At 38.5% G+C, this 13,809-nt stretch overlaps 1 protein-coding gene across 1 annotated transcript in view; it reads right to left on the bottom strand.

Annotated features, from left to right (window-relative positions):
• WDR33 (WD repeat domain 33) overlaps positions 1–13,809 on the bottom strand; it is a 67,650-nt gene that overhangs the window by 15,110 nt on the left and 38,731 nt on the right. The window contains exons 8-12 of the mRNA XM_084212513.1: positions 2,506–2,632; positions 1,830–1,984; positions 1,629–1,707; positions 1,006–1,116; positions 143–237 (exon numbers count right to left, since the gene is read on the bottom strand). Of these exons, the coding sequence (XP_084068639.1) occupies positions 143–237; positions 1,006–1,116; positions 1,629–1,707; positions 1,830–1,984; positions 2,506–2,632 (567 nt within the window). The remainder of the gene's footprint in view (positions 1–142; positions 238–1,005; positions 1,117–1,628; positions 1,708–1,829; positions 1,985–2,505; positions 2,633–13,809) is intronic.

Raw genomic sequence — 13,809 nt, 5'->3', positions numbered from 1 at the left:
TCATCCTTAGAAAAAGGTATTTTTGCCCAAGTGGTCCCCATTGCTGTAATTCCGCTTCCTCACCTCACCCAGAAGTGCCACCTAATGACCCAGGCCTGTTCCTGACCCCAGTCCTCTTCCCTATTGAGGAAAAATGCCTCACCATATTCCACCCCATCCTCTGACATCCCAGGCAGCAGGTTCAAGTTGTAACGATCCCGCATTTTATCTCCAGGCCGATTTCTAGTCCAAAACTTGCTGTCAAAAGGAAGTTACATGATCTCATTAAAGGGTCAAGAGCATTCACAACTTTTAATCAAATTAGTTCTTTGATTTTTAGTGTAGTATCTTGATTATATAAGGTTCAACTCTTACTATATCAAGTTTAGCTCTAGATCTGAACACAGGGTATGAGCTTCAAACCAAAAATAAAAAACCCAACATTACAACTTAGAAGATAATTCAAAGTATAATGGGTGTAAGTACAAGGCATCAACATCAGATCCTGAAAAAAATATTTCTAGTCCATTCCAAAACCTTCTTGCTCAAGTACATTCTTCATATACACATGCCCCCACAAAAAATTACTGCATTCATAAAATGCACTGTGTTTATAGCATGTCCAGCCTGAAAGCACAAACTACAGCCTCTGAATGTGTTTGCAATGTGAAAAGACATGACCAGCAGATGATCTGCAGGGGAAATTGCTGTGGAGATAGGAGTATTTCTTCAGCAAGAAATTACAATAGTAATTTTTTTAAACCTTTCTTCAGTGGATTTAAAAGCTCCCTCCCACCAACCAAAATCTTAATATTTGTTACAAGACGTCAGACTTTACCTTGAAATGTGAAATGTCAGTGCTGCCTAGTGCTTCCTAACTTATTAACATAAGTTGTGTCTCTGCTTTACCCACTGGCTGTGTAACAGAACCATCCCAATCTATTTATTCACTGATGCCAAACACTGTTCTAGTTTCTAAAAGTAATTATGTTCCCTTAGACCTTCTCTTTAAATACTTGAAATTACCTGGTGTGATCATTTGAGCCTGAACACAGAATGTGTCCAAGGGGATGCCATGCCAGACTCCAGATCATTCCTTCATGGGCCATTTCCATTCCACCAACCTCCTTCTCAACCCTAATACATTAAAAAAATAAAAATTAATCATACACAGCTGAATATCTCCTACAGCTACAACAGAAAGCTTCTGCTATTCAGTTTTGTTCATCCTCTATCCCATATTTTGTCAAATTTAAGCCTCTGTGATTTTTCTACTGGGTGAACTGATTGTTCCCTGTGGTTTTAATAGGCAGTTCAGTAATGTGGGGATTTTTAATTGTACATTTAAAACCAAAATAATTACAGCACTTCAGAACAAGCTTTAAGAAACTAGGAGTTTCAACCATTCATCACAAAACACATGGCTGCTTTTGTGCAAGCAATTGTATCCTTTCAAGCACATTTCTACAGCAAAACTTCTCCATAAATGAAGCATATTAACAAGTTCCTCAGGTACAGAGAAAAACTGTTATCATAAATACTCAGGTTAAATATAGACCCAAAGGGGGAAAGAGGTATCTTGTGTTTTGTCTAACAGCTTGAACAGCTGACCAACACCTTTCCAACATGCTGATGAAAATGCCACATACCCAACATGCCAGAACAGCAAGGATCCATCAGACCCTCCACTGGCAAACAGCCCTTCATGAACAGGATGCCAGGCCACAGCTGAAACACACAGCAAGCCACAATCACAAGGTATAATACTAGGATTTCTAATGAATGGAAATAATTTTAATTTTAAATCTAAGCTTAATAATAACAATCTACATAACAAAAAGAATTCTGACCTGTGGCCTCTTTCTTATGCCCCCTGAAGACCTGAAGTTCTTCCTTCAGGTTCCGGATGTCGAAGAGCTTGCAGAGGTGGTCACGAGAAGCTGTCAGCAGCCAGTTGCCATTGAGATTCAGTTTCACTTCCATCACTGTGTTTTTGTGGGCGTGTCTGCAAGCAGAGAGAAACAAACAGGTTGTTTGTCCTGAAGCTGGTTTCTCAGACACAGATAAAAATGTGTTGTTTGCCAGTCACAAATACTCAGGTCAATAACAAGGCAGTTCAGGCTACTAAAGCAGAACACTGGGACTTGCTGTGCAAAGGCCCCATGCTTTGATCCTGGTCTTCTGTACTGCAAAGCTACTGGTAGCACTCACTGAGACAGTCTCCAGTTACTGTGCATGTTTCTACTGCAGCATAACAAAGTTTTCATCAGCCAGATGAACCATCTCATTTGTATTTCCCTATCTCAGTCTGTATGAGAACTAGATAGGGACTTTCCAGCTAGAGACTTGTCCTCATCTAACCTCTGGATTTTCTGGCACAGCTAAAGCACCAGCTTCATGTGTGAAGCAACTGTGTATGGCTGAAAAGTTGTGAGGAAAAGAGCTAAGAAGGGAATTAAGAAAAAACTTATTTTATAAAGTTAGTTTATATTTGAGCAAATCAAAAGTCTGTGGGTAAGAACTTACAGTGTGGCAAGGCTCTGGCCAGTCTTTGGATCCCAGAACTTGATGGGCTGTTGGCTGTCTTTACTTCCTGAAACAACTAATCCCTTGGTTGGATGCCAGTCAACACATTTCACATCTGCTCCATGGCCTGTCAAGATAAAAATTGTCCATTCTGAGATTTCACAGACACTGAAAAGTTACAGGGTGCTCACCTTATAACTAATTTAAAACTGAATGAAAAACATCACAGAGCACAGGTTACAAAACATAAAGTAAATAAAATCTCTTCCAAGTTATTTAGCTTGCCTTCCTTCCCACTAATTAATGGGAGCACTTTCTCCTCAGATTACGCCCTCAAATCAAGCTCACTGGAAAAATTATCTAAGAAGTTTCTGTTTAAATTGGTACTTTAGGCTCTGGCCTTAGACAACTTCACAGTATTTTAAATGTAGCACTGATGAAGCATTTATATGGAGGTGGTGAGGTAAAATGACTTGGTGACACTTCTCTTTCAATGAAAAACTGAGGAAATATAAAGCAAATACCTATTTGTTCCTACCCTATCAGTACTATCCTTTTACTGTCCTGTCAGAAAATAAGTAATGAAATTAAATAATGGATCTGAAAACTAATTTAGTATATGATGAAAAGAAACCTTATAAGATGTGATCTCTTACCAGTTTACAGGGATTCAGGTTCTTCCAATGCTTAAGAGTTAGCAAAGAAAAACCCTTGTGATATAATTTCCTTTTAAATTGACTGAACTTGAGAGAGAATCAGTGCTGTTCAGATGAGCTAAAATCCATCCAAAAAAAAAAAAAAAAAGCCTGTTCCTGCTGCATGACAAAATGAGGTTTCTGAGGTTAACTACAGGAATGAAATAACAAGCAATAATTTCTTTCTCCAATCTCTCTCCACACCAGCCCACTTCAAGGCAGGGCCAACAATAATATTCCATCCCAGAAAATGAGGAAGCATGCAGTAATTGAAGAAAAAAGCAATTTGAGAAAGGAGGGTCTGCCTGCAACATGAAGGCACTGAAGTGATAAATGGCATGGAAGAATGGGAGCATTCTCCAGGAAAAATTAAGGATTGCCATCAAGTCAGACAGCTCCCACACAGACTGCTCTGCTACACAGTGGAACACATAAGTTAAAGCAGCACAAGCTGTCTCTACACAGATCTCACTTTGACAAGACATTAAAAATAAGCATCAGTTGAAATTTTCCTGAGGCCACAGAAAAATCAAATTAGAACTGATGCCCTTCTGAGCCCTGAAATCACAAGCCAAAGATTAAAAGGATAAAGGTGGTTCCTGTTTATTGAAGGATCCTTCAGGTGCACTTATGGCACAATGCATATGTGATATAGGGCTATGATATTTTATAAGCTTAGAAATTAGCATAATTGACAAGAATCCCCAATTAAAAGTACAGTTAATGAAGTTCAGCCTCCCCCCTTTCTCCTAGCCCCACACTGTTCATGTCTGCACACATGGGGAAGCAAAAGAATGGCCTTGGTTCACTGAAGGAGAGAGATTAGAATGGGATTCCAGGAATGTGTCTGTCTAACAAGTACTGGAAAAGTACTGAATGCTAGCTGAGAAACCATGTCATTCTACAATAGGAGTCTACAAAGCTAGGAATATATGAAAAATATAAAAAAAGCAAAAGTCTTTTGGCATCAGAATAAAGAATATACTTGTATCTTAAAATAGAAGCAAATTCATAACACGTAGAGCACACTCTCAAGTGGGTGCAACTTTCCTCCTCTCTGGAGGACAGACAGGGAAAAGGTTCTTGACCAAAGGAGAAATGAACCCAGCCTTGGCAAGTATATGGGAACAACTATAAGACCTGACTGACCATACAGATGAAGGAACCCAACTACTCCCCAGACACAGCAGGCAGAATTGTCTTTGGAATATTTGGGGTTTCAGGGAAGAGCAAGAGCCTCAAGTTGCCAAGACCATCAATGTGCTCTGGTGGCCTGAACTACCAAGAGACATTCTGAGATGTAGTGTTTCCTTTCTCTCTGGCTTTTCTAATGCAGAAAAAGTGACAGGCACTGTCTGCATTTGCTATGACTAAATCTCTCAACTAAAAGATGAAGCTGAATGCTGAACAAATTTTGCTTCCCAGTGTTTATTTGGAAGTAACAATTCAGCCAGGAGCAAGGGAGAAACTGCTCCTCCTGCACAGGGGAGGGGAAACCATGCTTGCAGATCTCCAGCTAAGGATGTTCTGTAGGTAGTTGCTATCATGCAGTCCCCAGGGAAAGAGAGAAGATTTTAATTTAAGGCCCTCATAGAAAAACACCCCATTAAAGTTAATACATGGTTGAACCATATGAAAATGTGTTCAGACTAGAATGCTTGAGAACCATCATAGATATGAAATAAACCAATCCCAGCAAACCATAAAAATCTGCTACCTGCATGGAGTGACACTGGCACTATTGCTGTTCCTGAAACAAAGACAACTAGCAATGGAAAAGCACAGGAAAACATAGGCTAACTATGCTTGATGGAAAAGACTGCATCCAGAAAACAAGTGATGCTGGTGAAAGGCCATCTCTGGGTGACAGCACATCCTGAACAAGGCCCTGCTTATGGCTCTTTTGAGTTAAGCCAGCCCAAACACAAATAGGGAACCTGAGAAAGAGAAGGTTTTGAATGGGCAATGTTAAACAGAGCAATGGAAGCACCCACCCTTTCAAAATCTTCAGAAGGGAGAGGCAGTGACAGAGCACAGGCTGACAGGCTGCTGGGATGGGCCCCGAGCTGAGAGGCAGGAGAAGCCCCCAGGACACTCAGAACTTGTAACCAGAGCAGATAAATCACTGGGCACTCATCTAAAGGCTTTTGGCTATCAGCACATTAATACTGTCCATGGGGATCAGAAGACAATGACAGTATTTAAAACCATAATTGTTATAATCTTTGTATGATTAAACAGGTCACTGGCATTTCCTGCAAAGAGCATTCTTTCAACCAGTGCACTCTGGATTATGGCAGCAGAGGGGAAAGCTGGGACCCTACTTTGTAATTTAACCAGTGATGGATCCTGCCCTCAACAGAGCCTCAGCCCCAGCTCTGCAGAAATGGGACCAGCACACACTTAGCTTTAGCTTCCTAATGCAATGAAGCTTTCTCAAGAGAAAATAAACTTTTCCCTACAACAATTATGCTTTAAATAAACTATTCACAAGGGATGAACTAACTCAGAACATTTACATAACCAAAATAACTGAATAGCATCATCTAATCAGACCTTTCTTAATTTCTTTTAAAATTGAAGCAACTGACGTTGTATATTGCTTTTCCTTCTTTCTGCTGAGAGATGGGCACACTATTATCTGTAATGAGACACATGATGCAGAAAATACATTTAAAATAACATTCCAGAGAAAAAGCCACCTTACAGATTTTATTTCACAGTTGTTTTCAGTTCTTAGTGTTGGGAATCAGCCTCTCCTCTGGTACAAAACCCCCTTGTCCCCAGACACCAAGCTCAGAAAACCTTAATTCATGCAAATCTCTGCAGTTTACATTCCCTGTTTGCTGACAACAGCTTTTGCTCAGTAATTTCAACAGTCACACACACATATCTGCCTCTCTGCTCAGAGCTGCAGGGTGAGAATTCCTCTCTGAACAACTCCTTCTCCTTTGCATGGACCTTATTACCAACTCCCTGTCTTGTAGGGACACTTTAAGGATAAATGAATTGAAATGTGTGAATTGTGTAGGAGTTGTGGCAATAGAAGGCCCACAAACCAAACAAAATGAAAGACTGAAGGCAAAGATTTTTGAGAAACTCAAGCAATTTAAAATCATGAGTGAAAGTCCGAGCATAAACCTATATACAAACACTTGTTGGTTTTACTTACTACAATTTCTTCTAACCATTTAAAATTTTGCAGAAAAACAAAGACAGGCACATGTAGCACCTTTGAAAAGCTCAGATACATGAGCAGTTCCCTACTATTACCTTTCACATGCATAATAAATGCTTTGAGTGCCCTTAGTCACAATCTTAATTAAAATACTGATTGTTAGTACTTCTAGCCAATTTCTTTGAAGGGTTGTTCTTCAAAAGACACTGAACAGAAATCCTGGCTAGTGAATAATAAGATTATGTATAATGGTATTTGATCAAATAAAATATGTCAGAAGTCTGAAAAGTACACATATTATAAGGACATGATTTTTTCCCCTCCTCACACTAATTTCTGCATTTATGACTTTCTGAACATAGTGTAAAAAAGCTGGTTTGAATCACTGTCTCTATATTACAGTCTATAAAATATACATATATTTTATAATGCAACTGTGTATAGCAGTTATAGATATATCAGGCTTATTGCTGTAGCTTAACTTTCCTGTTTTATATTCTTTCCCCATGGAATGTGCCCCTTTCTGAATGCACATAAATCCAAAGAGAATTTAATAAATGATATTGGAAAATTTCTAGATCCTTCTCTACAATTATGTGAATGTAGATACACATACTAAGATGGCAGTCTTAAAGCACCTTCACATTTTTACACCCACATTCCAAAGAAAATGGGTATTTATAACTTTTTATATTTTAAAGAATTAACAATAATTTACCTGCAATGATACTGTTTGTCATTTAGAATTCTATTTGTTTGGATATTTTTTAAAATTCTGTTCTAAATGGGGAGTAAACTGAGTTGTGCATCCCCCACCCAGCCTGGTTAAATCACAGCTTTTTTGTCACCACATACTGACATTGACCTTCCTGTTCTCTGTGTCTCCAAAACAACATCACACCTCTCAGAGAGCAGGGCCTTGGCACAGGATCCAAGGGATCTGCAAAGAAGTCCTCCCAAAAATGAACCAAACAAGTGTTTGCCTATAGCCTGTACCATCAACTTAAAAAAAGCCAAACCAGAAAAATTAATTTGATAGGAATATCAAATAATTTGAAGCCTCACAGTGACAGTTTATGTCAAAGTAACTACTGAACAGCATTAGGTCTTACAAAAACCAAGCTAAGGTTCTCCACCCCCAAAAATGAGAGGGCAAGGAAGAAGGGACAGAAAAGAGACCTGCAAGTCAAAGATAATGGGAACAATGTTAGCAGAAAGGAATTTCAAGTTTTCTACGTAATTCCATTAGAATTCACTATTTGCTTCCAGCCTATGAGGTAAATTGGATTATTCTGCCATTGTTCTGTTCCATTTTTATGAAAGGCTTTGAAATGTCACGTGGCAGTTACCCACTCCCCAGAAACCCCCTGTTCCATGCACAGCTCACTGAGGAACTGAGCACCCACACCTAAAATACCTGGGCACTGTTCTGGTCCCACTGATCAACTCAGCAGTAAGGGCAGGTTTATATTTCATTTCAGTAATTTAGTGTTCTTTGCCCTATCAAGTTATGTGAACTGTCCTCACCCAAGAGGTGTCCTGGGAGCTCTTGCACTTCCTCTTCTCCACTCCAAGAATGAATAGCACAGAAACCCTCCCCCTCCAGATACACAGCCAGCTTGTGCTTTTTAGCATCATGTGGGAGGTTGGTGCATGAAAAATTAAGGGAAAAGTTCCTTTCAGTCTTCACTGGATTAAGAATAATGCCTCCCACCCTACTTTAAGACTTCTGTACCACAAACACAAGTTTTAGTGTCCTTTGTTTGCTCAGTCTAGCTCTCTTCTAGTTTATTAAACTCGTTATCTGGAGCAACAGCAGAGAGACTGCTGAGAAGTTTTAAGCTTCCTACAGGGGATATCTCCTAGATCCTCAGTATTCCACTAATTCAGCAACAGAAAGGGTCATAATTCATATTTGTTTAAAAATTTATGATTAATTTTTTTTTACACTTCTATAATCATAATTTCTTCCCAGACAAGAGCTCTTATAACAGCACAGTTTATCATCTGTTAAATCAGGAGTTCAAGAAACAATAATAATTACTAAACACTAATGAAACAGGTGTGGGTAAACAAATTACTTTCCCCAAGATCACCCAGAACAGGTAATCAGTGTTTCCATAAATGAGTTTCGAATTTGTATGTGCTCATCCCAAACTTAAACCAATCAGTGAATAGTTTGAATTCTACAAAACCCTAATGAACTGGCAAAAAAATTTTAAATTTAATGCTAATTGTGTGTTTGCACTGCTTGGTAATGGCAAATGCACTGTAAGAATAATGAAAAAAAGTTATTACATGACATATAACTACCAGTAAAGTGAATTCTTTACACCTGTGGAAATTCAATGACAGTATCTTCTGTAAGGGCTTGCTTAAGCAAGGGGAAGAAAAGCAGCTGAGTTCCAGTGTACCTGGGAACTGGTCATGAAGGGTTAAGTTTTTAGGTAAGCACATGCTAAATTTAGAGGGATTGTTCAAATTCTTCCATTCACTGAGGCTGAGCAACTCCCAAAGCTGAAATGAGTTGTTTTGACCAGAACCAAAAATCACAGAGCTGAAGATGCTTGCTAGTTTAGGTCTGTGGTGTCAGGTCCATGTTTTTTAATCATTGACTATGTCCATGCTAAAGTTTACCAACACTCTAAAGATACCTCTCCTTCTAGACATATTTTCTTTTTTCTAATTCCTGAAGTTATTTTGGGGCTTTATCACTACCTACACCTAATCAGGTCATTTATGCTGTAAAACATATCAGGACAAAACAAGTCTGACTGAGACCAGCATCTGTCAAAAGCTGTTTAACATTCTCTTTGTGAGAACAACAACAACAAAAAATCAATTAAATATGCATGCTTCACAATTTCTAATCATAAGACACAGTTATGTCATATCTAGACTGACCACAGATAAATATCAACACTAAGATATTTTGGTATGTAAAAATATTACTAAAGTGTCACTAATTTTGCTTAATCAGCATCCAGATATTTTAACTTAGGACCAATTTTATGCACTTAATCCCCTATTTATATCATTAAGAGCACCTCTGTGATGGAGATCACCTATGTGATGATGCCTTAGATGCAGCACAATGCTTTAGTGCAATACAGCAGTCATTATTTCTACTGATCTTAAAAAAACCCAAACATTAGAAAGCTCAGAGCTAGCTCAGAAGAAATGACAGAGAAAAAAGGGCAGAAAGTGTCAAAAGAGAAGATATACCACATTAAAACTTCCAACACCTTCTTACTCCAAATAGAAATGTGAGTGCTTAGCAGTAATGCAGCTGAATTCAAGGACCAAGACAGGTTTTGCTCACAGTTAAATTATTTATGAAATACAGACTGGATTCTACTTTGTACTAAAATTATCACTCTCATTGCATACTTATCTACTAAAATTCTCATTGCTATTTATGATTTCTTTGCATGTACTTATCAGAGAATTAAAAGGAAGTTTTTTTTAATTGCAAAAGGTGGAATTTTTTTTTTTTTTTGCTGTTTACATTACCTGTAAAGTAGCTGGGACTAGATGATCTTTTCTGTTAAAAAATTAGCCAGCCTACTTTGAAAGCAGCAACACACTTGCTTTTCATTGACAGAAAATATTTATTTATAAGGGCATTTACATTTAATGATAAGAAAAATATAGTACAAGAAACATTAAAAAATGAACAGCAATTGTAAGAAAATCTCTCATGCTTCACAACATCAACATCTGCCAGGAGCCAAACCCCCACTCCCTCAGGAAGTGTCCCAGAGTTTCCTACTGTTTTCTGGCACCTTCCTTAGAGTCCCTGTCACTGGATGTGACAAAGCCTGCACTGCCTCTAAGGAGTGCTGAGTGTCTGGAGCCCCCAGGCAGGGCTGAGCTCATCCAACACAGCAAGGGCAGAACAGAACAGGGGTGAGTACAGCTGTGCCCCAGAGTGGAACAACACTGCTCCTTCCAGGGCAGAAAAAGCATCAACTTAAGAGATGAGAAATTCCATTCTTTTGTCAATCATGAGTCTGTAGTTTCAACAGCTTTGTGGCCTCATATCTGGGTACAGAATCAAATTGCTGGGCAGTAGATTGTTTTGTAAAAATAGACCAAAATATTTGTCAAATGAAAATGTTCCAAGTCAAGTCCTCCAAACATGAACCAAACAAGTGTTTTGGAGTCTGCCTAGAGCCTGGATCATCAACTTAAAAAAGCCAAACCAGAAAAAATTAATTTGATCAGAATATCAAATAATGTGAAGCCTCACAGTGACAGTTACTACTGAATAGTCAGATCACACACTTGTATTTTATGAACCAAGAACAAAGTGAGGCATGAGTTAAAAACTGGTGCCTGAAGCCAAGCTTCCAGGAATTGATGGGATTTTAAGATGAACTGAACCTACAGCAGCTTCAGTGGGGTTTTCTAAACACATCCTAAGAAACTAGTTCTGGTCACTAATTCCTGAAAATGATGACTTGGTGTGGTTATTTCCTGCCAACAGAGAGTCACAATCCCCACCTTTCCACCAGCACTCTCCTGCCAAGCCCTTGCCTGTTACACCTGTGTGACACCATTAAATGTCACAAAAAGTTGGTGACACTTTGTGACACCTAAAGTCTGATAGTTTTACTGAAACTACAGTAAGTAATGCAAAGAAGGAATGCCAAAACCACAGTATTAATTTAGATGTATTATGAAATTAACTTAAAGCTAATAAAGGAACTTTGGTGCACCCCAAAATTCAGCCTGGCAATTTAGTTAACAGAGGGGAAAGGAAGGAAACCAGGGCAGACACTTTACAGTTTAGTACCTCCTTGCCTCTCTGCTTTGACCAAAATTTTGGTCGAGGTTCTAAGTGGTAAAACCAGAATAAGCTCCCAGCTCTGGGAAGAGAACAAAGACTTCCAGAAAATCTAAGAGTAACCATTAGTATTTATTTCTAGTAATTATTTCCTTTAACATCCTGCTGGATACTCATTTGAGTTCTGCTGGTGACTATGGCTGTTGAAAGAGAAAAGAACAGCCCAAATACCTGGTTTAGAGGTTAATTCAAGTTTCAAAGAAACCCCTGTGTGGGTTTCTTTATGACCAGAGAATTCTCTCAGCAAGATGCAAAAAACTAAAAAAAGTATTTGCAGATCTCAGTAAAAGAAGTTACAAGAAGTCTTCTCTTGATAGACCCTTTCTGCCAAGTGAACCCAGAATCTTTTAATAAAAACACCCAACACAGAAGAACTACCAAGATCTTTCAGTGAACTTGATATTCTTTAACTGGAAGAACAGCTTTCAATGTGTTTTCATGGTTAAGATGACAGGGCAGCTTCCTACCTTTCTAACATCCCTTTGAGAGAGGAACTATCACCTGTCAGTCAAGTAAATGATTAAAGGCCAGACCCAGATGAACACTTGTCCAGCCAGGTGTTTTTTTTTTAAGGGACAGCACTTCTACAAAAATGCTATTTTTCTTCTTGCCAGCCAAAAAATACACATAAACTATTTCTGACAGTTTACCATTACAAAATATCTCATAATTATGAACCCACTATCATGTCAAGCAAAGAAATACTGAGTTTAGGACACAGAAGCTGGGAAAACTATTTTCTTTGGTTGTAGGGCAAAAAGTACATGACTGACAATACTCCCAGTAGTAATGGACAGCAGCAGGCCTGGGGTGAGGTGAGGGGACACACAGAAAGATTATTATATAGACTGCAGGAAAAGATTTGTGTCAGTCAATAATCCAATTAGCAAGTGTAAAAGATCCAAGAAGGATATGAAGACAGAGGCTATTTAATTTGCTCTGTGCATTTTGCAATGCCACCAAGGCTGAGCAAAGTGGGAAGCAGCAGGTCCACTGAAATAAACTGCTGGCAGAAAGCAGAGCACTGAGTGACAAAGCACTGCTCTTTCTGAGCAGACACAATTCTCATCTCAAGCAGGAAGGGCCAATTTTCAAGCCACTGAAATACAAAAGGACTGAAAAATTACAGGGACAGAAACCCACCTAATGAACAGAGTACCATGAACTGAAACAGAAAAAAATCTGGCATGTAATTATCACATGTAATATCACACTACCATACAGGCACGTTTAATTTAGCTGTGATTTTGGGGCTAATGAGAAAAAACACAGCAAAATTTTAAAACAAAAACAATCTCAGTGAAAAAGTGTAATTGAAATGCTGGAGACAAACAATGATTTGAATAATGTTGCAGACACCTAAGAGAGAGAAACCCTTCATTTGAAATTTTAAGCAGCAGAGATGAGGTCAGGCAAGAGACAGAAACAAGGAATGTTTTCTGTCTTACTTTAAATTTCCTCTTATTTTCCTGACTTTCCTGCATCACCACTACACTCCCAGTCCTCTCTTTCTTGCCACCTACTAATTCTGAAATTTAAGAAAATCTTTCCCTCCTTTAGATTTAAAAATAACACTGCACTTCCTAAGTAAGTAGAGAAATAAAAATATCTTTGAATTCTAAAAAGAGGTCCCTAATTAAACAACTGTTTTGCAGTGTGGCTGTACAAGTATTTATGAAGCTGTCTAAAATTCTGTGCATTCCCCATGTATCATTTTAAAGTCCACAAGCACATGAATGGATCTAAAACAAAGCTCTTCACATGAGACTGAACAGAGAGACAGGGAAAAATATGATGTTCAAAACTTACCAGGGATTTTGTGCAATAAAACCTAACAAAGAAAGGGAGAGATGTCAACAGGAAGAAAAGGGATAAAACAACCCAAATAATACTTAAGTAACTCAGATATAGCAAAACCAGGGGGGAAAGATATGGAGAACATGTAAAGATAACATACATGGGCATGAGAAGAAAGGCAAAAGGGGCTATCACCAGTTTAAGTAGGTTTCCAAACAAAAGTGCTGGCAATAAGTTGTGGAAAATCCTGAATCCTCAAATTCATTTACTAACATCACACAGAAATGTGAACAAAACAAGAGAGATACAATTTTTAAAGTGAAGGGAAAAAAATTGCTACTACTTCTTAGTGTAAAAAAAAAAAAAAATAGGTGTGACACAGGTGTCCTATGACAACATATTAGAGAATGTTCTTTCAAGACCAGAACAGAGGAGACAGGAATCATCCCCTTCCAACCCTTCTGTGCTTCTGGAAGTCACCAGCAGTTAGATTTTTCTCTGCCAGCCTCCAAGGAGTAAAAACACCAGCCAGGACATGAACATTGTTCCCCCCTCTGTGATGCAGGTTATAACTGAATTTGTATTTGAGTCTACAGGGACATGTACCCAGCAGCATGCTACAAATTCCCAAAATAAGAAAAAGAAATGATGCAGAATTTGGCAGGAAAGAATCCTAAAAGCTTACTGCAACTGTAACTGCAGTGTTACAGTCTCATGAAGTAATCAGAGCTTCCACAGGAAAAAATGTTGATTAGAACAGGAAAATTGCTCCTCAGAAGCAGAAA

This window comes from Fringilla coelebs (genome assembly GCF_963513975.1).
Source record: "Fringilla coelebs genome assembly, chromosome: 10".
Lineage (NCBI taxonomy): Eukaryota > Metazoa > Chordata > Aves > Passeriformes > Fringillidae > Fringilla > Fringilla coelebs.
Note: the sequence above shows the minus strand (reverse complement) of the source record. Positions and strands in the feature narration are given on the sequence as shown.